This window comes from Pristiophorus japonicus, chromosome 19 (genome assembly GCF_044704955.1).
Source record: "Pristiophorus japonicus isolate sPriJap1 chromosome 19, sPriJap1.hap1, whole genome shotgun sequence".
NCBI lineage: Eukaryota > Metazoa > Chordata > Chondrichthyes > Pristiophoridae > Pristiophorus > Pristiophorus japonicus.
In genome coordinates, this window is record NC_091995.1 from 86,463,835 (window position 1) to 86,491,131 (window position 27,297).

General features: G+C 47.5%; 1 protein-coding gene and 1 long non-coding RNA gene across 2 annotated transcripts in view; one reads left to right on the forward strand and one right to left on the reverse strand.

Annotated features, from left to right (window-relative positions):
• Positions 1 to 26,099, reverse strand: part of LOC139230514 (cytohesin-1-like) — a 96,121-nt gene extending 70,022 nt beyond the window's left edge. The window contains exon 1 of the mRNA XM_070862344.1: positions 25,787 to 26,099. Coding sequence (XP_070718445.1) covers positions 25,787 to 25,805 — 19 coding nt within the window. The 5' untranslated portion in view covers positions 25,806 to 26,099. The remainder of the gene's footprint in view (positions 1 to 25,786) is intronic.
• The window catches only part of LOC139230515 (uncharacterized), a 40,599-nt gene continuing 27,210 nt past the window's right edge, over positions 13,909 to 27,297 (forward strand). The window contains exon 1 of the long non-coding RNA XR_011587945.1: positions 13,909 to 14,054. This is a non-coding gene — a long non-coding RNA (uncharacterized lncRNA). The remainder of the gene's footprint in view (positions 14,055 to 27,297) is intronic.

The following is a 27,297-nucleotide window of genomic DNA, read 5'->3' on the forward strand; positions in this document are numbered from 1 at the left end:
ATCAGGGCTGGGAACTCAACATCCAGGGGTATTCAACATTCAGGAAGGATAGAATAAAAGGAAAAGGAAGTGGGGTAGCATTGCTGGTTAAAGAGGAGATTAATGCAATAGTTAGGAAAGACATTAGCTTGGATGATGTGGAATCTATATGGGTAGAGCTGCAGAACACTAAAGGGCAAAAATCGTTAGTGGGAGTTGTGTACAGACCTCCAAACAGTAGTAGTGATGTTGGGGAGGGCATCAAACAGGAAATTAGGAGTGCATGCAATAAAGGTGCAGCAGTTATAATGGGTGACTTTAATTATAGACCGGTCAGCCTGACCTCAGTAGTGGGTAAAATGATGGAATCAATTATTAAGGATGTCATAGCAGCGCATTTGGAAAATGGTGACATGATAGGTCCAAGTCAGCATGGATTTGTGAAAGGGAGATCATGCTTGACAAATCTTCTGGAATTTTTTGAGGATGTTTCCAATAAAGTGGACAAAGGAGTACCAGTTGATGTGGTATATTTGGACTTTCAGAAGGCTTTCGACAAGGTCCCACACAGGAGATTAATGTGCAAAGTTAAAGCACATGGGATTGGGGGTCGTGTGCTGACGTGGATTGAGAACTGGTTGTCAGACAGGAAGCAAAGAGTAGGAGTAAATGGGTACTTTTCGGAATGGCAGGCAGTGACTAGTGGGGTACCGCAGGGTTCTGTGCTGGGGCCCCAGTTGTTTACATTGTACATTAATGATTTAGACGAGGGGATTAAATGTAGTATCTCCAAATTTGCGGATGACACTAAGTTGGGTGGCAGTGTGAGCTGCGAGGAGGATGCTATGAGGCTGCAGAGCGACTTGGATAGGTTAGGTGAGTGGGCAAATGCGTGGCAGATGAAGTATAATGTGGATAAATGTGAGGTTATCCACTTTGGTGGTAAAAACAGAGAGACAGACTATTATCTGAATGGTGACAGATTAGGAAAAGGGAAGGTGCAACGAGACCTGGGTGTCATGGTACATCAGTCATTGAAGGTTGGCATGCAGGTACAGCAGGCGGTTAAGAAAGCAAATGGCATGTTGGCCTTCATAGCGAGGGGATTTGAGTACAGGGGCAGGGAGGTGTTGCTACAGTTGTACAGGGCCTTGGTGAGGCCACACCTGGAGTATTGTGTACAGTTTTGGTCTCCTAACTTGAGGAAGGACATTCTTGCTATTGAGGGAGTGCAGCGAAGATTCACCAGACTGATTCCCGGGATGGTGGGACTGACCTATCAAGAAAGACTGGATCAACTGGGCTTGTATTCACTGGAGTTCAGAAGAGTGAGAGGGGACCTCATAGAAACGTTTAAAATTCTGACGGGTTTGGACAGGTTGGATGCAGGAAGAATGTTCCCAATGTTGGGGAAGTCCAGAACCAGAGGTCACAGTCTAAGGATAAGGGGTAAGCCATTTAGGACCGAGATAAGGAGAAACTTCTTCACCCAGAGAGTGGTGAACCTGTGGAATTCTCTACCACAGAAAGTAGTTGAGTCCAATTCACTAAATATATTCAAAAGGGAGTTAGATGAAGTCCTTACTACTCGGGGGATCAAGGGGTATGGCGTGAAAGCAGGAAGGGGGTACTGAAGTTGCATGTTCAGCCATGAACTCATTGAATGGCGGTGCAGGCTAGAAGGGCTGAATGGCCTGCTCCTGCACCTATTTTCTATGTTTCTATGTTTCTAGGACCGGTAGGAGCAGGATTGCATTCTCCTAGTCCCACAGAATAAATCTCGCATCTCAGCCAGTCCCACTCCCCCGCCATTTCCCCATAGCCCTACAATTTATTTTTCTTCAGGTACTTATCCAATTCCCTTTTGAAAGCCACGATTCAGTCTGACTCCACCACCCTCTCAGGCAGCGCATTCCAGATCCTAACCACTCGCTGCATGAATATGTTTTTCCTCGTGTCGTCTTTGGTTTTTCTGCCAATCACCTTAAATCTGTCTCCTCTGGTTCTCCACCCTTCCGCCAATGGGAACAGTTTCTCTCTCTCTCTACTCTGTCCAGGCCCCTCATGATTCTGAACACCTCGATCAAATCTCCTCTCAACCTTCTCTGCTCTGAGAACAGCCCCAGCTTCTCCAGTCTATCCACGTCACCGAAGTCCCTCATCCCTGGAACCATTCTCGTAAATCTTTTCTGCACCCTCCCTAAGGCCTTCATATCCTTCCTAAAGTACGGTGCGCAAAATTGGACACAATACTCCAGTTGAGGCCGAACCAGCGTTTTATGAAGGTTCATCATAACGTCCTTGCTTTAGTACTCTATCCCTTTATCTCTGTGGCCCAGGATCCTGTAAGATTTTTTAATCGCTTTCTCAACCTGCCCTGCCACCTTCAAATAATTTTTTTTTGTCTTATAACACTCCTGTGAAGCACCTTGGGATGTTTTACTACGTTAAAGGAGCTATATAAATACAAGTTGTTGTATATGTTCAACAATTTGTGCACATATACCCCGACGTCCTTCCGTTCCTGCACCCCTCTTTAGAATTGAACCCTTTAATGTGGAGAAGACTACTGTGTTTCATATCTGGTTCAGGAATTGGGTTTTGACTCTGGTCTGAACAGAGCTTGATGTAAAGGGAAGTGATGCCCTTTGAAGAGAATCAAATAACGTAATCTTACATTTCCATTCCACGTATTTTCCACGAATCACTCAGAAGGTCGTCAGCTCTAACCCATTCTCTACCACAGAAAGTTGTTGAGGCCAGTTCGTTCGATATATTCAAAAGGAAGTTAGATGTGGCCCTTACGGCTAACGGGATCAAGGGGTATGGAGAGAAAGCAGGAATGGGGTACTGAAGTTGCATGATCAGCCATGATCATATTGAATGGTGGTGCAGGCTCGAAGGGCCGAATGGCCTACTCCTGCACCTACTTTCTATGTTTCTATGTTTCAGTTCCACTCTCTGAATTCATCTGGAGCAGTGAGTAGCAGTTGAATGAGCCATCAGTCTGAGGTGTCAGCCGTGGCTCTGGGTATCACACTCGGCTCTGAGTCAGAAGGTTGTGGGTTCAAGTCCCACCCCAGGGGCTTGAGCACATAAATCTAGGCTGGCACTCCCTGAGTGCTACTATTGGAGGAGATGTCTTTCAGATGAGACATTAAACCGTGGCTCCGTCTGCTCTCTCAGATGTGCATAAAAGATCCCACGGCACTATTTCGAAGAAGAGCAGGGGAGTTATCCTCTGGTGTCCTGGCCAATATTTATCCCTCAATCAACACAACAAATACAGATTATATAAGATGCAGGAGCAGGCCATTTTTCTCCCTCGAGCCTGCTCTGCCATTTAACAAGATCATGGCTGATCTACTCTTGGGCTCAGCTCCGCTTCCCTGCCCGTTCTCCATAACCCTCGACTCCTTCATCGTTCAAAAAACTGTTTTTCTCCACCTTAAATATATTCAATGACTCCAGCCTTCACAGCTCTCTGGGGCAGAGAATTCCAAAGATTCACAACCCTCTGAGAGATGAAATTCCTCCTCATCTCAGTTCTAAATGAGCGGCTCCTTATTCTGAAACTATGCCCCCTAGTTCTGGATTCCCCCACAAGTGGAAACATCCTCTCTGCATCTACCTTATCGAGGCCCCTCAGTATCTTATATGTTTCAATAAGATCACCTCTCATTCTTCTAAACTCCAATGAGTATAGGCCCAACCTGCTCAACCTTTCTTCATAAGTCAACGCCTTCATCTCCGGAATCAACCGAGTGAACCTTCTGTGAACAGCCTTCAATGCAAGTACATCCCTCCTTAAATAAGGTGACTGAAACTGCATGCCGTACTCTAGGTGTGGTCTCACCAATACCCTGTACAGTTGTGGCAGGACCTCCCTGCTTTTATACTCCATCCCCCTTGCAATAAAGGCCAACATTCCATTTGCCTTCCTGATCACTTGCTGTACCTGCATCCTAACTTTTTGTGTTTCATGCACAAGGACCCCCAGGTCCCTCTGTACTGCAGCATTTTGTAATCTCACTCCATTTGAATAATAACTTGCTTTTTTATTTTTCCTGCCAAAGTGGATAACCTCAAACTTTCCCACATTATACTCCATCTGCCAAATGTTTGCGCACTCACTTAGCCTGTCTATATCCCTTTGCAGATTATTTGCGTCCTCCTCACAACTTGCTTTCCCACCCATCTTTGTATCATCAGCAAACTTGGCTACATCACACTCGGTCCCTTCATCCAAGTCATTAATATAGATTGTAAATAGTTGAGGCCCCAGCACTGATCCCTGCGGCACCCCACTAGTTACTGTTTGCCAACTGGAAAATAACCCATTTATCTGACTCTCTGTTTTCTGTTAGTTAACCAACCTCTATCCATGTTAATATATTACCCCCAACCCCATGAGATCTTATCTTGTGCAGTAACTTTTTATGTGGCACCTTATTGAATGCCTTCTGGAAATCCAAATACACCACATCCACTGGTTCCCCTTTATCCACCCTGCTTGTTACATTCTCAAAGAACACCAGCAAATTTGTCAAACATGATTTCCCTTTCATAAAACTATGCTGACTCGGCTTGATTGAATTATGCTTTTCCAAATGTCCCGCTATTACTTCCTTAATGACGATTCCAGCATTTTCCCAACTACAGATGTTAGGCTAACTGGTCTATAGTTTCCTGCTTTCTGTCTCCCTCTTTTTTTAAATAGGGGCGTTACATTTGTGGTTTTTCAATCCACTGGGACCTCTCCAGAATCCAGGAAATTTTGGTAGATTGCAACCAATGCATCCACTATCTCTGCAGCCATTTCTTTTAAGACCCTAGGATACAGGCCATCAGGTCTACTCATGCTCCTATTTCTTATGTTGTTTTGGCCTGATCGTCATCACTGCAAAGCAAAAGAAATGTAAATGTGGTAGATACAAAAGAGAGGTCGTGGAAAAAAAATCACTGGCTTTAGATTATCACTAAATTGAACTTCCAAAACCGCAGAGGGACCTTCTTCAGATGAGAAAGCTTTTGCACTGCACTCGTTTGCAAGCCCGCAGATGGTGTGGTTGAAATATTCAGCAGTGTGTAGCCCCTAATATCGGTGACCGCATCCTGCCCAATGCAGGGACCTTATCAGCAAGTGACTCAGAAGAGTGAAGGGAAGTTTCTTCGGTGTCAATGCAAAGCCTTCTGGACAGTGCTGGCCTTTGCCACAGCACAGATAGTTGGCTGGCAAAAGCGCCATTGGTTTCGAGCTGCAGCGAACTTATAAATAAATACAGAAGCCAGAGTGGTTGTTTGAAATCCGCTCACAGAGAGGGTGCCTGCAAGTTGGCTTTGGTGCAGGCTCGGATCAGGACAGTTTGAGGGATCTGTCCATTTGATCATTTGCTTAGAACATAGAATCCTAGACATTTACAGCACGGAAGGAGGCCATTTGGCCCATTGTGTCCGCACCGGCCGACAAAGAGCTATCCCGCCTAATCCCACTTTCCAGCTTTCGGTCCGTAGCCTTATAGGTTGCAGCACTTTAAGTGCACATCCAAGTACTTTTTATATGTGGTGAAGGTTTCTGCCTCTACCACCCTTTCAGGCAGTGAGTTCCAGACCCCCACCACCCTCTGGGTGAAGAAATTTCCCCCCAAATTCCCTCTAAACCTCCTACCAATTACTTTAAATCTATGCCCCCTGGTTGTTGACCCCTCTGCTAAGGGAAATAGATCTTGCCTATCTAGTTCTCTCATAATTTTATACACCTCAATAAAGTCTCCTCTCAGCCTCCTATGTGCCAAAGAGAACAAACACAACCTATCCAATCTTCCCTCATCGCTAAAATTCTCCAATCCAGGCAAAATCCTTGTAAATCTCCTCTGTAGCCTCTCCAGTGCAATCATATCTTTCCTGTAATGCAGTGACCAAAACTGCACGCAGTACTCCAGCTGTGACCTAACTAATGTTTTATACAATTCAAGCATAACCCCCCCTGCTCTTGTATTCTATGTCTCGGCTAATAAACGCAAGTATTCCGTATGCCTTCTTAACCACCTTATCTACCTGGCCTGCTACCTTCAGGGATCTGTGGACATGCACTCCAAGGTCCCACTGTTCCTCCACACTTCTCAGTGTCCTACCATGTGGGGGTGGGGGCAGACAAGGAGGTAGGAAATAAGAAATAGAAACAGGAGCAGGAGTAGGCCATGGTGCCCCTCGAGCCTGCTCCGCCATTCAATAAGATCATGGCTGATCTGATCTTGGACTCAGCTCCACTTCCCCGCCCGCTCCCCATAACCCTTGACTCCCTTATCGTTCAAAAATCTGTCTATCTCCACCTTAAATATATTCAACGACCCAGCCTTCACAGCTCTTCGGGGTAGAGAATTCCAAAGATTCTCGACCCTCTGAGAGAAGAAATTCCTCCCCATCTCAATCCTAAGTGGCCGACTCATTGCTGGCAAACTTCACCTGCTTGCTTCCTCCGATGAGCCGATGAAGTCAAACAGCCATGTGATAATGAGCAGATAATCTGTTTTTTCGTTATGTTGATCGAGGGATAAATATTGGCTCTGGGACACTGGGGATAACTCTCCTGATCTTCTTCAAAATAGTGGCCGTGGGATCTTTTACATCCACCCAAGAGAGCAGACGGGGCCTCGGTTTAACGACTCATCCGAAAGACGGCACCTCCGTCAGTGCAGCACTCCCTCGGAGAGTCAGCCTAGATTTTTGTGCTCAAGTCTCTGGAGTGGGACTCGAACTCCAGAAATTTCTGACTCAGAGGCGAGGGTGCCACTGCTGACACTAAAAGTCAGCACTGTCAAGGAAGATGGGGGATAATAAAATGGCGAGACCAAATGACGAGTTCACTAACTGTGGATCAGTCATACTCCCCCATCTCAATCCCTGACATGGATTGAGAACTGGTTGTCAGACAGGAAGCAAAGAGTAGGAGTAAATGGGGACTTTTCAGAATGGCAGGCAGTGACTAGTGGGGTACCGCAAGGTTCTGTGCTGGGGCCCCAGCTGTTTACACTGTACATTAATGATTTAGACGAGGGGATTAAATGTAGTATCTCCAAATTTGCGGATGACACTAAGTTGGGTGGCAGTGTGAGCTGCGAGGAGGATGCTATGAGGCTGCAGAGCGACTTGGATAGGTTAGGTGAGTGGGCAAATGCATGGCAGATGAAGTATAATGTGGATAAATGTGAGGTTATCCACTTTGGTGGTAAAAACAGAGAGACAGACTATTATCTGAATGGTGACAGATTAGGAAAAGGGGAGGTGCAAAGAGACCTGGGTGTCATGGTACATCAGTCATTGAAGGTTGGCATGCAGGTACAGCAGGCGGTTAGGAAAGCAAATGGCATGTTGGCCTTCATAGCGAGGGGATTTGAGTACAGGGGCAGGGAGGTGTTGCTACAATTGTACAGGGCCTTGGTGAGGCCACACCTGGAGTATTGTGTACAGTTTTGGTCTCCTAACCTGAGGAAGGACATTCTTGCTATTGAGGGAGTGCAGCGAAGGTTCACCAGACTGATTCCCGGGATGGCGGAACTGACCTATCAAGAAAGACTGGATCAACTGGGCTTGTATTCACTGGAGTTCAGAAGAATGAGAGGGGACCTCATAGAAACGTTTAAAATTCTGACGGGGTTAGACAGGTTAGATGCAGGAAGAATGTTCCCAATGTTGGGGAAGTCCAGAACCAGGGGACACAGTCTAAGGATAAGGGGGAAGCCATTTAGGACCGAGATGAGGAGGAATTTCTTCACCCAGAGAGTGGTGAACCTGTGGAATTCTCTACCACAGAAAGTTGTTGAGGCCAATTCACTAAATATAGTCAAAAAGGAGTTAGATGAAGTCCTTACTACTAGGGGAATCAAGGGTTATGGTGAGAAAGCTGGAATGGGGTACTGAAGTTGCATGTTCAGCCATGAACTCATTGAATGGCGGTGCAGGCTAGAAGGGCCGAATGGCCTACTCCTGCACCTATTTTCTATGTTTCTATGTTTCTATGTTTCTATGACCTGATAGCATCAGGAGGTATGTAAGTAATGAAGCTTATCCAACAGTCTGAGACGTCAGAATCCAGTGAAGTTGAAAGCTACTGGGGATAAACATCAGTTCTATTCGAAAGATCGATTGGCCACAGAATGCTCGTGATAATGTCTTACTGAGTCCACTATCTGAAGGGTGCGTGGGTGATCTCTTTTGCCATTATGGCTCGCTGGTTGCTATGCATATCTTGGTGCAGTTAGGACCATCAAAGTTCGCAACACAGAAGGAGGCCATGGTTTCTGTGCCAAGTTCTTTACTGGAGCAACAAAACAACAACGTGTATTTATATAGCGCCTATAACGTAGCGAAACGTCCCAAGGCGTTTCACAGGAGTATTATGAGTTGAAAAAATTTGACACCGAGCCGCACAAGTAGAAATTAGCGCAGGTGACCAAAAGCTTGGTCAACGAGACAGGTTTCAAGGAGCGTCTTGAAGGAGGAAAGAGAGGTAGAGAGGTTTAGGGAAGGATTTCCAGAGCTTGGGGCCCAGGCAACAGAAGTCACGGCTGCCAATGGTGGAGCGATTATAATCAGGGATGCTCACGGGGACAGAATTAGAGGAGCGCAGACATTTCGGGGGGTGTTATGGGGCTGGAGGAGATTACAGAGATAGGGAGGGGGCGAGGCCATGGAGGGATTTGCAAATAAGGATGAGAATTTTGAAATCGCGTTGCTTAACCGGGAGCCATCACAAAACTATTCCCACGCCCCTGGTGCAGTAGCAAGGAGCTGCAATTATGGGAATGTTTCCTTCCTCCTGGTACGAGCTGATGGGATGTCGGCCCTTAGGACTGTCCAGAGATTGGAACCGTTCCATTCTGTTGGCCGCTTTCGGTGCTGCGGGTCTCCATGTTTGCCTGGATGAAGAAACCGCTCAGTTGCCTTGGCAACGTCCGTTGAGCAGAAGGAATGAGTGTTGGCTATCTACCTCTTCTTTTCTTATGGCAGTATCAAAGCAAATCAAATGGCAATATCTAAGTCAGATATCCAGACCAAAGCTTCCGGTATAACAGCGTGGATATCTTGTAGTCAAATATATGGGCACCACTCCCACTCTGATCTCTCCATCCTCGGTCTCCTACACTGTTCCAGTGAAGCTCAACGCAAGCTCGAGGAACAGCACCTCATCTTTCGTTTAGGCACTTTACAGCCTTCTGGACTCAACATCGAGTTCAACAATTTCAGACCAGAACCTCGGCCCATATTTTGTTCCCTTTCATTAATTTTTCTGAAAAACCCCCGCCCCCCCCTCACCCTTTTTATTTTTATATTTTCTCTGTTTCCCATGCCAGCTGGAAATTATACTGCCATTCACACTCTATCCAGACTCATCTTTTGTTTCCTAATTTGTCCTATTACCATCTCCTTTTGCCTCACACCGACATCCCTTGTGTCTCTCTAATCTCTCCTGCCTTCCACCCTATCACAGACCTTCCCTTTTGATCTTTCCTCCCCTCCCCTCTTTCCCTGCCCCTTACACTTCCTTAAGAATCTGTTGCATCTCGATCTTTTGTCGGTTCTGACAAAGGGTCACAGACCTGAAACGTTAACTCTGTTTCTCTCTCCACAGATGCTGCCTGACCCGCTGAGTATTTCCAGCATTTTCTGTTTTTATCTCAGATTCCAGCATCTGCAGTATTTTGCTTTGGATATGTTGTAGGCTGTCTGTGAATTCCCTCTGGGGGGGGCAGCACTCAGTGATGTGCTCCAGGGTCTGATTAGGAGCTCCACAGTTGCATGATGGGGAGGCTTTAATCTTCCTCCGATGGAGAAGATGGCAGCATCGACCGTGACCGGTTCTGAGGCGGTTGATGGTTGCCCACTGTTTCTGCCTCTTGAAACATCAAGCACTCACAGAGACTAATCCATCTCGATGACTGATGCTTGTCTGTAAAACTGCTGTGTCAGGCGTGGATCAGTCAGTAGCACTTGTGCCTGAGTCAGGAGGCCATGGTTTCAACTCCCACTCTCGGAAACGTAAGCGCAAAATATGAGCAGGTGCTCTTGGCTGGCATTCTAATGCAGTGCTCAGGGAGTGCTGCACTGCCAGAGGTGCCGTCTTTCAGGTGAGATGTTAAACCGAGATCCCATCTGTAAAGTCCTGTCCCCTCAGTACAGATTCACACGAGGCATGTAGTGAAGTCAAGGTCACTCTGGACCTGCACCTTTATTTCACAGCTCTGGAATGCTGCACTTGCCTGAGATCTGTCCTTATATACCTGTCTCTTGCAAGTGCACCCCTGGTGGTAAGGTATGCTGGTGGTCACAGGTCATATCTTATTACAGTCATGTATAGCATGTTAGGATACAGTTATATATAATAATGTAAGATACATGACGCCATCGACTCTCTCGGGTGGATGTAAAAGATCCCGCGGCACTATTTCGAAGAAGAGCAGGGGGAGATCTCCCCGGTGTCCTGGCCAATATTTATCCCCTCAATCAACATCAGTAAAAGCAGATTATCTGATCATTATCACATTGCTGATATTGGAGCTGGCTGACTTGGGGCTGGGAGGTGCGGCAGAGAGATCATGGGGGGAGGGGGGGGTGGGTGAATCGCGGGGTCAGGCCAGCAATTGTGGGAGTCGGCAGCGAGGGCGGACTTCAAGTTGTTCAAGGAGTTCTGTGCATGCGCAACCCCGGTGGCCAGGAATGGTTCTGGACGAGGGGTGGTTCTGGATAAGGGAGTTCTGGACAAGGGAGGTTCAACCTGTACCAGTTTGAAATAAAATTTTGGCTAAAAATGTTTTGCCAATTGGCTGCCATGGTTCCCACATTACAACAGTGACTGCACTCCAAAAGTACTTCAATGGCTGTAAAGCGCTTTGGGACGTCCTGAGGTTGTGAAAGGCGCTATATAAATGCATGTCTTTCCTTTTTTCTTTATTACCCTTCTAAACAATGACAAGCACCAGAACTGGGGCAAGCATCAAAACTAGCCAGGCGTGCTCCAAACCATCTGGTAAACAACAAATGAGTTACAGATGATAATCATAAGCAGATCTGTGTTTATTCTCAAGGCTCGTAACCTTTATTTGTGTTTCCGTTTTATAATACTACATCCACACAAAATGATGGTGCCCTCAGAAAGAATATGACACTTTATATTGTATCTTGTCAGCTCAGGCTTGCTGATAAGTTGCCTCATTAATAAACCTCCCAATGCTGTCAGGACTTACATAGTACAACAAACTCGGAACTTCTTCAAGGCAAGCGAGCCCCAGGTGGGCAGAGGAAACGTCTCAAGGACAACATCAAAGCCTCCCTGATAAAATGCAACATCCCCACCGACACCTGGGAGTCCCTGGCCCAAGACCAGTCCGCCCTAAGTGGAGGAAGAGCATCCAGGAGGGCGCTGAGCACCTCGAGTCTCGTCGCCAAGAGCATGTAGAAAACAAGCACAGGCAGCGGAAGGAGCGTGCAGCAAACCAGACTCCCCACCCACCCTTTCCCTCAACCACTGTCTGTCCCACCTGTGACAGAGACTGGAATCCCCGTATTGGACTGTACAGCCACCTGAGAACTCACTTTTAGAGTGGAAGCAAGTCTTCCTCGATTTCGAGGGACTGCTCATGATGATGAGTATAACAAAGTATTTACTGCAAGGAATCAGGCCATTTGGCCCAACAGGTCCTTGCTCCACACTAGCCTCCTCCCGCCCATCAACCTATCCTTTTCCTTTAATAAGAACATAAGAATTAGGAGCAGGAGTTGGCAATATGGCCCCTCGAGCCTGCTCCGCCATTCAATAGGATCATGGCTGATCTTCGACCTCAACTCCACTTTCCCGCCCGATTCCCACATCCCTTGATTCCCTTAGAATCCAAAAATCTATCGATCTCTGTCTTGAATATACTCAACGACTGAACCCCCACAGCCCTCTGGGGTAGAGAATTCCAAAGATTCACCACCCTCTGAGTGAAGAAATTCCTCCTCATCTCAGTCCTAAATGGCTGACCTCTTATCCTGAGACTGTGACCCCTGGTTGTAGAATGTCCCTCATGTGCTTATCGAGCTTCCCCTTAAATGCACCTATGTTATTCGCCTCAAGCGCTCCCTGTAATAGCAAAGTTCCACATTCCAACCACTCTCTGGGTAAAGAAGTTTCTCCTGAATTCCCGATTGGATATATTAGTGACTACCTTATATTGATGGCCCCTAGTTCTGCAAGTGTAAACATTCCCTTTTTTTCGTCTACCCTATCTGTAATATAGAGCGCCCCTAGTGGACAACTGCTCCACCTAGTGGACTACTGTGGTAGTGCAACTGCTGATGTATATAGTAAAAGGATCATGTGACAAATTCCTGCAGGGCCATCTTGTGTACGTGTGCATTTGAGATGTCGTAAAGGAAAAAAAATCGCATTATCAAGCCCTTTCATAATCTTAAAGACCCTCTTATCGGGTTACCCTTCAGCCTTCTCTTTTCTAGAGACAAGAGCCCCTGCCTGTTCCACCTTTCCCGGAGGGCGATTGACGGTTATGTCAAAGCAGCAGGACTCCAGCTCAGGATCCGCAGCCAAGACGGCAAATAGAAAAACAATCGTTGTTTATTCCGCCCGTGCGGTTGACCTCAAAAGCCACAAGTGACGTAGGATTTCACATTTATTCGAAAGGGTTTTTTTTTTGCAAGGCTGGAAGAATACAGCAGGCCAGTCAGGGTCTGTGGCGAGACAGCGAGTGTGCGTTACTGCGCTGTGTACTCTCCGGAGCTACTGACTGTTTCCAGTATTTTAATGTATTTACAACATGTTGCCGTAGTGTCATTTAGCACAAGTTACTCCGTTTATTAGCACACGCGTTGGTAAACCTTGCAAAGTGCCTATCTCCCATCAGTCATGTCTTTTTCTTTCTCATGGAATCTTACAGCACAGAAGGGAGCCATTCGGCCCATCGTTTGTGTGCCAGATCTGTGAAAGGACTCATCCAATTAGTCTCTCTCCCCCCAACTCTTTGCTCACAGTCTTGCATTTTCAAGTATTTATCTAATTCCCTTTTAAAAGTTATTATTGAATCTGCTCACACCGCCCTTTCAGGCAGCGCGTTCCAGATCACAAAAACTCGCTGCGTGAAAAAAAATTCTGCTCATCTCGCACACTCCTTCCGCTGCCTACGCTTGTCCTCCCCCTGCTCTCGGCGACGAGACTCGAGGTGCTCAGCGCCCTCCCAGATGCTCTTCCTCCACTTAGGGTCACATGTGGCCCACAGATTGCAGTTTGAACAGCCCGGTGCAGTGCTGAGCACTTTCGGACAAGACGTTAAACCGAGGCCCCGTCTGCCCTCTCAGAGGGACGTAGAAGATCCCGTGACACTATTTCGAAGAAGAGCAGGAATGTTGTACCCGTTGCCCTGGTCAATATTTGTCCCTCAATAAACATTACAAAAACAGATGATTTGGTCATTATCACATTGCTGTTTGTGGGAGCTTGCTGTGCGCCAATTGTCTGCCGTGTTTCCTACATTACAACAGTGACTACACTCCAAACAAAGTGCTTAATTGTCTGTAAAATGCTTTGGGACGTCCTGAGATCGTGAAAGACACTATATAAATGCAGAGTCTAAGGTTTTGGGGGGAAACTGCAATTTTCCTTCTCTCCTCAACGGGGCAGTAGTGAGGCATAGCAACTGCTCTTCTATCTGCATCTAAAATAAAGGAACTTGTATTTATAGACGGCTGAGTATTTCCTTTACAGGAAATGATGCATTTGTACTTTGTGAAATGTTTTAGTGTCTGTCGTAACCCTGCAATGGCACTAACATTAAAGGCACCACATAAATGTAATTTGTTGTTGTTGTCACATCACTGCAGGGCGGCAGTGTGGGAGGGAGGCCCTCTAGTGGTTTCATTGTGCACTTCAACAATAACAGCAATAACAACGTGTCTTTATATCGCGCCTTTAACATAAGTAAAACTTCTCAACGAGCATCACCGGAGAGAGTTATAAAACAAAATTTGACACCGAGCCGCACAAGGAGAAATTAGGGCAGGTGACCAAAAGCTTGATCAAAGAGGTAGGTTTTAAGGAATGTCTTAAATGAAGAAAGAGAGGTGGAGAGGTTTAGGGAGGGAGTTCCAGAGCTTGGGGCCCAGGCATCAACCGATGGTTGAGCGATTATAATCAGGGATGCTCAGGGGGGCAGAATTAGAGGAGCGCAGACATCTTGGGAAGGTGTGGTGGGGGGGAGGGATTTGTTGGACTGGAGGAGGTTACAGAGATAGGGAGGGGCAAGGCCATGGAGGGATTTGAAAACAAGGTTGAAAATTTTTAAATCGAGACGTTGCTTAACCGGAAGCAAATGTAGGTTGGCAAACACAGGGGGTGATGGGTGATCGGGACTCGGTGCGAGTTAGGACACGGGCTGCCGAGTTTTGGATGGCCTCCCGACTTCAGGTGAATACTCCTGCGGGAACACGCCTGGATCAAAACAGTTTGCTCTGAGATGCTTTACCGTGTTTGGAAACATGAGACAGAGCAGGGAGAGGGCGACACGCCACGTAGGAACCCACCTACCGTAGTCGCGTACTGAAGTGGGGCATTGCTGGCTGTCCCAGGAGCTGAGCTCGCTAATAGACCCCGTCGCCATAGCGACGAGTACGCCTTTACTCAGGCACAGTTCACCGCAGCTAACGTGACTGTTTTCCTGTCCAGAAACCGCAAACTTCCTGGTGTGCGAGCACTTGGTAGCACCCGGTGCATCGCCCAACCGGCCGCTCTTTGTGTGTAGACACTGAGCATCGAGGCTATTCATCTGTGGAAGGCATCACAACCAATCCACATGATGTCCACACACCCGCGTTCCATTCGGACTCACTAGATAGGGATCAGTAGCAGGAACCCAGGCATGTTTTTTCCTTTCCTAATAAGCCCTGATAGCACTCTCACCTCTGAGTCAGAAGGTTCACGTTTCAATTCAAGCAACCCTCGAGATACTTGAGCACAATTGCAAGTGTGTCTCCCCTGTTGGAGCCAGTGTATACCCTTTTTGTCGATGGGTTGTTATGATGAACCTGCGATGAGCCAACGTCCCCAGCATCGAAGCACTGACCACACTCGACCAGCTCCATTGGGCGGGCCACATTGCCCACATGCCTGACACGAAATTCCCAAAGCAAGTGCTCTACTCGGAACTCCGGCACGGCAAGCGAGCCCCAGGTGGGCAGAGGAAATGTTTCAAGGACACTCTCAAAGCCTCTGATAAAGTGCAACATCCCCACCGACACCTGGGAGTCCCTGGCCAAAGACCGCCCTAAGTGGAGGAAGAGCATCCGGGAGGGCACTGAGCACCTCGAGTCTCGTTGCCGAGAGCATGCAGAAATCAAGCGCAGGCAGCGGAAGGAGCGTGCGGCAAACCAGACTCCCCACCCACCCTTTCCTTCAACCACTGTCTGTCCCACCTGTGACAGAGACTGTAATTCCCGTATTGGACTGTTCAGCCACCTGAGAACTCACTTTTAGAGTGGAAGCAAGTCTTCCTCGATTTCGAGGGACTGCCTATGTTGATGATGTATAAAACACGGGTTCGGCCTCAACTGGAGTATTGTGTCCAATTCTGGGCCCCGCACTTTAGGAAGGATGTGAAGGCCCTTAGAGAGGGAGCAGAAAAGATTTACGAGAATGGTTCCAGGGATGAGGGACTTCAGTTACGTGGATAGACTGGAGAAGCTGGGGTTGTTCTCCTTGGAGCAGAGAAGGTGGAGAGGAGATTTGATCGAGGTGTTCAAAATCGTGAGGGGTCCGGACAGAGTAGAGAGAGAGAAACTGTTCCCATTGGTGGAAGGGTCGAGAACCAGAGGACACAGATTTAAGGTGATTGGCAGAAGAACCAAAGACGACATGAGGAAAAACGGTTTTACGCAGCGAGTAGTGAGGATCAGGAATTCACTGCCTGAGAGGGTGATGGAGGCAGACTCAATCATGGCTTTCAAATCATATCATCATAGGCAGTCCCTCGGAATCGAGGAAGACTTGCTTCCACTCCTAAAGTGAGTTCTTTGGTGGCTGAACAGTCCAATACGAGAGCCACAGAGCCTGTCACAGGTGGGACAGATATTCGTCGGGGGAAGAGGGTGGGTGGGACTGATTTACCGCGCGCTCCTTCCGCTGCATACGCCTGACCTCTTCACGCTCACAGCGTTGAGACTCGAGCCGCTCAACGCCCTCCCGGATATACTTTCTCCCCCTCGGGCGGCCTTCAGCCAGGGTCTCCCAGGAGTCAGTGGTGATGTCACACTTCATCAGGGAGGCTTTGAGGGTGTCCTTGTAACGTTTCCGCTGCCCACCTTTGGCTCGTTTGTCGTGAAGGAGCTCCGCGTGGAGCAGTTGCTTGGGGTGACTCGTGTCTGGCATGCGAGCTAAGTGGCCTGCCCAGCGAAGCTGATCGAGTGTGGCCAGTGATTCAATGCTGGGGATGTTAGGGTGGATTAGAGGCAACCAGTGGATGTGGCTTTCAAAAGTTTGTTGGATAAGTACCTAAAGGAACAAAAATTTGCAGGGCTACTGGGAAAGGGCGGGGGGAGCGGGACTGGCTGAGAGTTGGCACGGGCTCAACGGGACGAATGGCCTCTTCTGTGCTGTAACCATTCTATGATCCTATACAGGGATATCTGATAGGGAGATAAAAACGGCTCGAGGGGCTGAATGACTGCTTCTGCTCCTATATTCAGAAGAGAGACAGATTTGAAGACGACAGGCCGAGGCATGCTGTGACATCGCCCAGTCACTCATGGAGCGACTGTAATGCACAGGAGATAAATGTGTGATCACTTTCGGTTACACAGATCCAGTGGAAACATTTTCGGTCACATGATTGACCCTCCCCCCAGCATTGGACGACTGAAATATGGGCAGACGCTGCAGAAAATGAGGCTTCCCAGCTTTGAAAAGAAGTGACTGAGAGGGAAACTTCTGGGACTGTAGAAATTAAATGGTCTCGACAATGGTAAATCAAGCAGTGGGCAGCACCTTCGCCTCTGAGTCAGCAGGTTGTGGGTTCAAGGCCCACTCCAGAGACCTGAGCACAAAAATCTAGGCTGACACTCCAGTGCAGTGCTCCTATGTTCCTCCAGTGCGCCAGTGCAGCCTTCAGCCGCCTGAGGAAGAGAGTGTTCGAAGATCAGACCCTCAAATTTAGCACCAAGCTCACAGTCTACAGGGCTGTAGTGATACCCGCCCTCCTGTATGGCTCAGAGACGTGGACCATGTACAGTAGACACCTCAAATCGCTGGAGAAATACCACCAACGATGTCTCCGCAAGATCCTGCAAATCCCCTGGGAGGACAGACGCACCAACGTTAGCGTCCTCGACCAGGCCAACGTCCCCAGCATCGAAGCAATGCTGAGGGAGCGCTGCACTGTCGGAGGTGCCATCTTTCAGACGTGATGTTAAACCGAGGCCCGGTCTGCCCTCTCAGGTGGAAGTAAAAAATCTCAGGGCACTATTTCCAAGAAGAGCAGGGGAGTTCTTCCCAGTGTCCTGGGCTAATATTTATCCCTCAATTAGTAGCTAACTAAGGAAATAAGGGATGGTGTCAAATTGAAAACAAGGGCATACAATGTGGCCAAGACTAGTGGGAGGCCAGAGGATTGGGAAACTTTTAAAAGCCAGCAAAGAACAACTAAGAAAATTATAAAGAGAGGGAAGATAGATTATGAAAGTAAACTAGCACAAAATTAAAAACCAGATAGTAAGAGTTTCTACATGTACATAAAAAGGAAAAGAGTGGCTAAAGTAAATGTTGGTCCCTTAGAGGATGAGACTGGGGAATTAATAATGGGGAACAGGGAAATGGCAGAGACGTTGAACAAGTATTTTGTATCGGTTTTCACGGTAGAAGACACTAAAAACATCCCAATAGTGGATAAGCAAAGGCTATAGGGAGGGAGGAACTTAATACAATCACTATACTAGTGAAGTAGTACTCAGTAAAATAATGGGACTAAAGGCAGACAAGTCTCCTGGACCTGATGACTTAAAAGAAGTAGCTGCAGAGATAGTGGATGTATTGATTGTAATCTACCAAAATTCCTTGTATTCTGGAGTGGTTCCAGCGGATTGGAAAACCGCAAATGTATTTAAAAAAGGAGGCAGACAAAAAGCAGGAAACTATGCACCAGTTAGCCTAACATCTGTCGTTGAGAAAATGCTGGAATCCATTATTAAGGAAGCAGTAGCGGGACATTTGGAACAGCATAATTCAATCAAGCAGAGTCAGCATGGTTTTATGAAAGGGGAATCATGTTTGACAAATTTACTGGAGTTCTTTGAGGATGTAACAAGCAGGGTGGATAAGGGCGAACCAGTGGATGTGGTGTATTTGGATTTCCAGAAGGCATTTGATAAGGTACCATATAAAAGATTACTTGCACAAGATAAAAATTCACGGGGTTGGGGGTAATATATTAGCATGGATTGAGGATTGGTTAACTAACAGAAAACAGAGAGTTGGGATAAATGGGTCGTTTTCCAGTTGGCAAACAGTAACTAGTGGGGTGCCACAGGGATCAGTGCTGGGACCCCAACTATTTACAATCTATCTTAATGACTTGGATGAAGGGACCGAGTGTAATGTAGTCAAGTTTGCTAATGATACAAAAATAGGTGGGAAAATAAAAAATCTGCAAAGGGATATAGACAGGCTAAGTGAGTGGGCAAACATTTGGCAGATGGAGTATAATGTGGGAAAATATGAGGTTATCCACTTTGGCAGAAAAAATAGAAAAGCAAATTATAATTTAAATGGAGAAAAATTGCAAAGTGCTGCAGTACAGAGGGACCTGGGGGTCCTTGTGCATGAAACACAAACAGTTAGTATGCAGGTACAGCAAGTAGTCAGGAAGGCAAATGGAATGTTGGCCTTTATTGCAAGGGGGATAGAGTATAAAACCAGAGAAGTCCTGCTCCAACTGTATAGGGTATTCGTGAGGCCACACCTGGAGTACTGCGTACAGTGTTGGTCTCCGTATTTAAGGAAGGATATACTTGTATTGGAGGCTGTTCAGAGAAGGTTCACGAGGTTGATTCCGGAGATGAGGGGGTTGACTTATGAAGAAAGGTTGAGTAGGTTGGGTCTATACACATTGGAGTTCAGAAGAATGAGAGGTGATCTTATCGAAACATATAAGATAATGAGGGGGCTTGACAAGGTGGATGCAGAGAGGATATTTCCACTTGTGGGGGAATCTAGAACTAGGGGACATAGTCTCAGAATAAACGGCCGCCCATTTAAAACTGTGATGAGGCGGAATTTCTTCTCTCAGAGGGTTGCTAATCTGTGGAATCCTCTGCCTCAGAGAGCTGTGGAGGCTGGGTCATTGAATATATTTAAGGCAGAGATAGACAGATTTTTGAGCGATAAGGGAGTCAAGGGTTATGGGGAGCGGGCAGGGAAGAGGAGCTGAGCCCAAGATCAGATCAGCCATGATCTTATTGAATGGCGGAGATGGCTCGAGGGGGCAGCTGGCCGACTCCTGCTCCTATTTCTTATTTCTTATGTTCTTATCAATATCACAAAACCAGGTTATCTGTTTGCTGTTTGTGGGAGCTTGCTGTGCTGAAATTGGCAGCCGCGTTTCCCACATTATAACAGTGACTACACTTCAAAAAGTTTTTCGTTGGCTGTAAAGCGCTTTGGGACGTCCGGTGGCCGTGAAAGGCACTATATAAATGCAAGTCTTTCTTTCAGATCATTTCCACTTAAACTGCGATGGCAGGAAATGAGGAAACCGGTTCAAAGCAGCGAAAGGCAAGTTTAGGACTGGTGTCAGGTTTCTTCACCGATAGCACGATCAACAAATGGAATGAGCTTTCAGATTGATCAATGGAAGCAATAAAAACTGTAATGATTTGTGAAATGGCTGGATGCTGTGATGGAGAAACGTCATCGGTTCTCAATCTACGAGATAGGATGGGCTGAATGGCCCTCCTGCCCTGTGAGCAACCTGCGGCTGGATTTTGTCCCTCCTCCCAGCTCTGAGAATCTCTCCACACCCACCCCACTAATTCCTACTAATCTTCAAAGGGGCAGTTTAATTACTGTTGCGTGACAATCCTTTCCCTCCAGCTGCCCCGCTCCCCACCCCGCCCCCCGCTCCCCCGCACCTCCCAGTCTGATTGTTTAAAAGAAAGACTTGCATTTATATAGCGCCTTTCACAACCATTGGATGTCCAAAAGTGCTTTACAGCCAATGAAATACTTTTGGAGTGTAGTCACTGTAGGAAACGCAGCAGCCAATTTGCGCACAGCAAGCTCCCACAAACATCAACATGATAATGACCCAGATCATCTGTTTTTTTGTTATGTTGATTGAGGGATAAATATTGGCCCAGGGCACCGGGGATAACTCCCCTGCTCTTCATCAAAATAGTGGCCATGGGATCTTTTATGTCCACCTGAGAGGGCAGACGGGGCCTCGGTTTAACATCTCATCCGAAAGATGGCACCTCCGACAGTGCGGCGCTCCCTCAGCACTGCACTGGGAGTGTCGGCCTAGATGAATAAAGTTAAGTCCACTCGATGACCTTCTGTGTGAGGTGACTCGGATGAAGCGCTTGTCTTCTGTCTGTTTTGTGTGTTAAAATGACAGCAACCCTCCATGTAGCTGCGTGACAGTATAAATAGACACAGTGGAAAATATTTGTGTGTCTGAGGTGAGGTCGAAGTGTGGCTTTGAATCGACACCTGTAGCAAGCTCACTGCGACCTTTGGGGTTTAAGGGGGGGATGGGAGCAACAGAAAGCTTCCGACAACCATAATCTACAGATCGCAACAATCATAACTGTCTAAAGACCATTCCCACCGACGGCACGACAGAATCACTTGCTCCTCGAGACAGCCCGTAGCATGCTCGTAACTACATCCTTATTAGTTGGGAAATTGTGTTAGGGAAATTGATGGGATTAAAGGCCGATAAATCCCCGGGTCCTGATAGTCTGCATCCCAGAGTACTTAAGGAGGTGGCCATAGAAATAGTGGATGCATTGGTGATCATTTTCCAACAATCTATCGACTTTGGATCAGTTCCTATGGACTGGAGGGTAACTAATGTAACCCCACTTTTTAAAAAAGGAGGGAGAGAGAAAGCGGGTAGTTATAGACCGGTTAGCCTGACATCATGGTGGGGAAAATGTTGGAATCAATCATTAAAGATGAAATAGCAGCGCATTTGGAAAGCAGTGACAGGATCGGTCCAAGTCAGCATGGATTTATGAAAGGGAAATCATGCTTGACGAATCTTCTGGAATTTTTTGAGGATGTAACTAGTAGAGTGGACAAGGGAGAACCAGTGGATGTGGTGTATTTGGACTTTCAAAAGGCTTTTGACAAGGTCCCGCACAAGAGATTGGTGTGCAAAATCAAAGCGCATGGTATTGGGGGTAATGTACTGACGTGGATAGAGAACTGCTTGGCAGACAGAAAGCAGAGAGTCGGGATAAACGGGTCCTTTTCAGAATGGCAGGCAGTTACTAGTGGGGTGCCGCAGGGCTCAGTGCTGGGACCCCAGCTCTTTACAATATACATTTACAATTTGGATGAAGGAATAGAGTGTAATATCTCCAAGTCTGCGGATGACACTAAACTGGGTTGCGGTGTGAGCTGTGAGGAGGATGCTAAGAGGCTGCAGGGTGACTTGGACAGATTAGGTGAGTGGGCAAATATATGGCAGATGCAGTATAATGTGGATAAATGTGAGGTTATCCATTTTGGGGGCAAAAACACGAAGGCAGAATATTATCTGAATGGTGGCAGACTAGAAAAAGGGGAGGTGCAACGAGACCTGGGTTCATCAGTCACTGAAAGTGGGCACGCAGGTACAGCAGGCGGTAAAGAAGGCAAATGGTATGTTGGCCTTCATAGCTAGGGGATTTGAATATAGGAGCAGGGAGGTATTACTGCAGTTGTACAGGGCCTTAGTGAGGCCTCACCTGGAATATTGTGTTCAGTTTTGGTCTCCTAGTCTGAGGAAGGACGTTCTTGCTATTGAGGGAGTGCAGCGAAGGTTCACCAGACTGATTCTAGGATTGGCTGGGCTGACATATGAGGAGAGACTGGATCAACTGGGCCTTTATTCACTGGCGTTTAGAAGGATGAGAGGGGATCTGATAGAAACATATAAGATTCTGATGGGACTGGACAGGTTAGATGCGGGAAGAATGTTCTCGATGTTGGGGAAGTCCAGAACCAGGGGCATAGTCTGAGGATAAGGGGTAGGCCATTTAGGACTGAGATGAGGAGAAACTTCTTCACTCAGAGATTTGTTGACCTGTGGAATTCCCTGCCGCAGAGTGTTGTTGATGCCAGTTCATTGGATATATTCAAGAGGGAGTTAGATATGGCCCTTACGGTTAAGGGGATCAAGGGGTATGGAGAGAAAGCAGGAAAGGGGTACTGAAGGAATGATCAGCCATGATCTTATTGAATGGTGGTGCAGGCTCGAAGGGCCGGATGGCCTACTCCTGCACTTATTTTCTATGTGTCTATGTTTTTACATCAACCTAGCATGCAGGTACAGCAAGCAATAAGGAAGGCGTGTTGTCCTTTATTGCAAGTGGGGTGGGAGTATAAGAGTAAGGAAATCTTGTTACAATTGTACAGGGCCCTGGTGAGACCACACCTGGAGTACCGTGCACAGTTTTGGTCTCCTTATCTCCGAAAGAATATACTTGCCTTGGAGACGGTGCAACAAAGATTCACTAGATTGATTCCTGGGATGAGAGGGTCTGTCTTATGATGAGAGATTGTGTAGAATGGGCCTATACCCTCTAGAGTTTGGAAGAATGACAGGTGATCGCATTGAAATATACAAGATTCTGAGGGGGATTGACAGGGTAGATGCTGAGAGGTTGTTTCCCCCTGGCTGGAGTGTGTAGAACCAGGGGGCACAGTCTCAGGATAAGGGGTCGGCCATTTAGGACTGAGATGAGGAGGAATTTCTTCACTCAGAGGGTAGTGAATCTTTGGAATTCTCTGCCTCAGAGGGCTGTGGATGCTGAGTCGTTGAGTATATTCAAGGCTGAGCTAGATAGATTTTTGGAGCCTAGGGGAATCAAGGGATGTGGGGATCGGGCGGGAAAGTGTTGAGGTCGATGATCAGCCATGATCGTACTGAATGGTGGAGCATGCTCGAGGGACCGTATGGCCTACTCCTGTTCCTAATTTTTATGTTCTTATGCTGTCCCTTGGGCTTGGGCTTAAACTGCCTCATTACGGTGGGTGGGGGGGGGGTTGCGGTGGGTGGGGGGAACATAGCAGCAGGCCATTCAGCCCTTCGGGCCTGTATCGCCATTCAATTAGATCGTGGCTGATTTGTATCTTAACTCCAGCTACCCGCCTTGGTTCCCTAACCTTTAATACCTTTATCCAACCAAAAATCTATTCATCTCAGTTTTGACATTTTAAATTGACCCCCCACCCCAGCCTTAGCAGCTTTTTGGGGGAGAGAGTTTCAGATCTCCCCTGCTCTGTGTCATCGAAACATAGATAGAAAATAGGAGCAGTGGTAGGCCATTCGGCCCTTCGAGCCTGCACCACCATTCAATATGATCATGGCTGATCCTGTAAGTCAACACCATATTCCTGCTTTGTCCCCATACCCCTTGATGCCTTTTGTGTCCAGAAATCTATCTATCTCCTCCTTAGATATATTCAGTGACTTGGCCTCCACAGCCTTCTGTGGTAGAGAATTCCACAGGTTCACCACCCTCTGAGTGAAAACATTTCTCCTCATCTCAGTCCTAATTTCCTGCCCCGTACCCTGAGACTGTGACCCCTTGTTCTAGACTTCCCAGCCCCGGGAAAACATCCTCCCCGCATCCAGTCTGTCCAACCCCGTCAGAATTTTATACGTTTCAATGAGAACCCCTCCCATTCTTCTAAACTCTAGTGAATATCGGCCTAGTCTACTCAATCTCTCCTCATACGACAGTCCTGCCATCCCAGGAATCAGTCTGGTGAACTTTCGCTGCACTTCCTCTATGGCAAGTATATCCTTAGGTAAGGAGAACAAAACTACACACAATACTCCAGGTGCAGTCTCACCATCCCTGCTCCTGTACTCAAATCCTCTTGCAATGAAGGCCAACACACCATTTGCCTTCCGAACTGCTTGCTGCACCTGCATGTTTGCTGTCAATGACTGGTGTACAAGGACACCCAGGTCCCTCTCTACATCGACACTTCCCGAGCTATCACCATTTAAATAATACTTTGTCCTTATGTTTTTCCTACCAAAGTGGATAACTTCACATTTATCCACGTTATAATGCATCTGCCATGTGTTTGCCCACTCACTCAACCTATCTAAATCGCCTTGCAGCGTCTTTAATATTTTGAACCTTTCGCCAGAGTGAACTACTGTCTGAATGAAGTCACCTGTCTCCCGAGGGAGACAAATTCAGCTTCCCTCACTGTTACCCATAGCTTAGATTCCCGATCCACACATTGACATAGTCTGTGCAGGTACTCTGCGAGGCGTCTTTATAAGGCCTCCTCACCTGCCCGGTCTGTTTCTGAGAACCTTGCGCACACAATTATGAAAACTTTCCAAGCTGAAAGAACACCCGGGGGTGGCTGAGGAGTAAAATGGCTTCCAAAGAATTGGCGCTTGCTTTTTGGAACCCGGCGCACAGATAACTCCCCTTGCCTCTTCCAATTTTCTCCTGGGCTCCAGGCCTGTCCTGGGGTGCATCTGACCCACACAGCCTGCAATCTTTGATGGCTATTCAACCATAGGGTCCATCGCAGCTGGACCTAGGTCCTGCCTCACAACCAACATTCGCGCCTTCCAAAGTGTGTCATAAGAACATAAGAAATAGGAACAATATTAGGCCATACGGCCCCTCGAGCCTGCTCCACCATTCAATAAGATCATGGCTGATCCGATCATGGACTCAGCTCCACTTCCCGCCTGCTCCCCATAACCCCTTATTCTCTTATCGGTTAGGAAACTGTCTATCTCTGTCTTAAATTTATTCAATGTCCCAGCTTCCACAGTTCTCTGAGGCAGCGAATTCCACAGATTTACAACCCTCTGAGAGAAGAAATTCCACCTCATCTCAGTTTTAAATGGGCGACCCCTTATTCTAAGATTATGGCCCCTAGTTCTAGTCTCTCCCATCAGTGGAAACATTCTCTCTGCATCCACCTTGTCAAGCCCCCTCATAATCTTATATGTTTCAATAAAATCACTTTTCATTCTTCTGAATTCCAATGAGTAGAGGCCCAACCTACTCAACCTTTCCTCATAAGTCAACCCCCTCATCCCCGGAATCAATCCAGTGAACCTTCTCTGAACTGCCTCCAATGCAAGTACAAGGTTATATCCTTCCTTAAATACGGAGACCAAAACTGCACGCAGTATTCCAGGTGTGGCCTCACCAATACCCTGTATAACTGTAGCAAGACTTCTCTGCTTTTATACTCCAACCCCTTTGCAAATAAGGCCAAGATTCCATTGGCCTTCCTGATCACTGGCTGTGCCTGCACACTAACCTTTTGTGCTTCGTGCCGCGAGATAATGACCGGGAAATGGGAATGGGAAGCCGAGTTGATTTTCCCCCTCCCCTCCACAGGCCTAACACGCCGCGGTCGGTTGCTGAAGCAGGTGAGCACAATCCAGACCTTGAGCTTGGGATCATTCTGTGCTGTGTGGCTCGAGTACTGCTACCCAGTAGAGTGCTTAAACCAACCGGCCCAGACAACAGAAGCAGCAATCAGCAGCAAAGAAAAAAGTACCCTTTCGCTTACCCTGCTGATTATCCTCCATGGTTGTCTTGGCTTCTTGCTCTCCAATTGGACACCTCTCACCTCAGTGCTGACGCGTAGCAGTAAGGAGCAGAAAAGGGACCATGTTCGGGAAGGGCTGGCTGTGCGGCACTGTCCCAGACAGAGAGGCAATGTTCACAACCCCAGCTCTTGCTCTGCGTTTAAAGGTTTTGTGTGTACTGGCCTTCGGCTTGCTGATCACAGCCACTTCCTCCCGAGCTGCAAATGCTCAGGCTCCCCTCCTTTTGCTTCTCCAAAAAATTACCATAAACCTTAGAATTGAGCTCAACACAGATTGCAATACCGTCAGCGCTTTAACAAGGAGCTGCACAAAATGAACAATGGGCGGGCTAAAGCGTGGCTGGGTGGAACTTTGTTAAGAGTACTATATTTGGAATCTCTTCACCCAGATTTTTTGGTGAGTTCCTTCTTGCCCCACGCCCCCCAAACCCAGCCCACCCTGATCTGATCTGTAGTGTCCCCCTCCTCTCCCCAACCCTGCCCATTCCATGCCAACCCTCCAACTCCCCTCCCTGACCCTGTTCAGCCAAGTCCATCTATAAAGGGCGTGTAAAAGAAAGAAAGACTTGCATTTATATAGCGCCTTTCAAGACCACCAGAAGTCGCAAAGCGCTTTACAGCCAATGAAGTACTTTTTGGAGTGTAGTCACTGTGGGAAACGCAGCAGCCAATTTGCGCACAGCAAGCTCCCACAAACAGAAATGTGATAATGACCTGATAATCTGTTTTTTTTGTTGAGGAATAAATATCGGCCAGGACACTGGGGATAACTCCCCTGCTCTTCTTCGAAATAGTGCCATGGGATCTTTTACATTGACCTGAGGGAGCAGATGGGGCCTCAGTTTAACATCTCATCTGAAAGACAGCACCTCCAACAGTGCAGCACTCCCTCAGCACTGCACTGGAGTGGCAGACTAGATTTATGTGCTCAAGTCCCTGGAGTGGGATTTGAACCCACAACCTTCTGACTTAGAGGCGAGGGTGCGACCCACTGAGCCACAGCTGACGCTGATATATAGTCCATCTCGTCACATTACCGCCCAGTCAGTGCAGGAGCAAAATCTACCCAAAGGAGCTTGGTCAATCAGAAACTCCCCTTGAATCACTGTCGGCTGCCATGAACTAGTTGTCTCCGCAAGATCCTGCAAATCCTCTGGGAGAACAGATGCACCAACGTTAGCTTCCACGATCAGGCCAACATCCCTAGCATCGAAGCACTGACCACACTCGACCAGCTCCGTTGGGCGGGCCACATTGTCCGCATGCCCCGACACGAGACTCCCAAAGCAAGCGCTCTATTCAGAACTCCTACACGGCAAGCGAACCCCAGGTGGGCAGAGGAAACGTTTCAAGGGCACCCTCAAAGCCTCCCTGATAAAGTGCAACATTCCCACCGACACCTGGGAGTCCCCGGCCAAAGACCACCCTAAGGGGAGGAAGAGGGCACTGAATTCCTCGAGTCTCATCGCCGA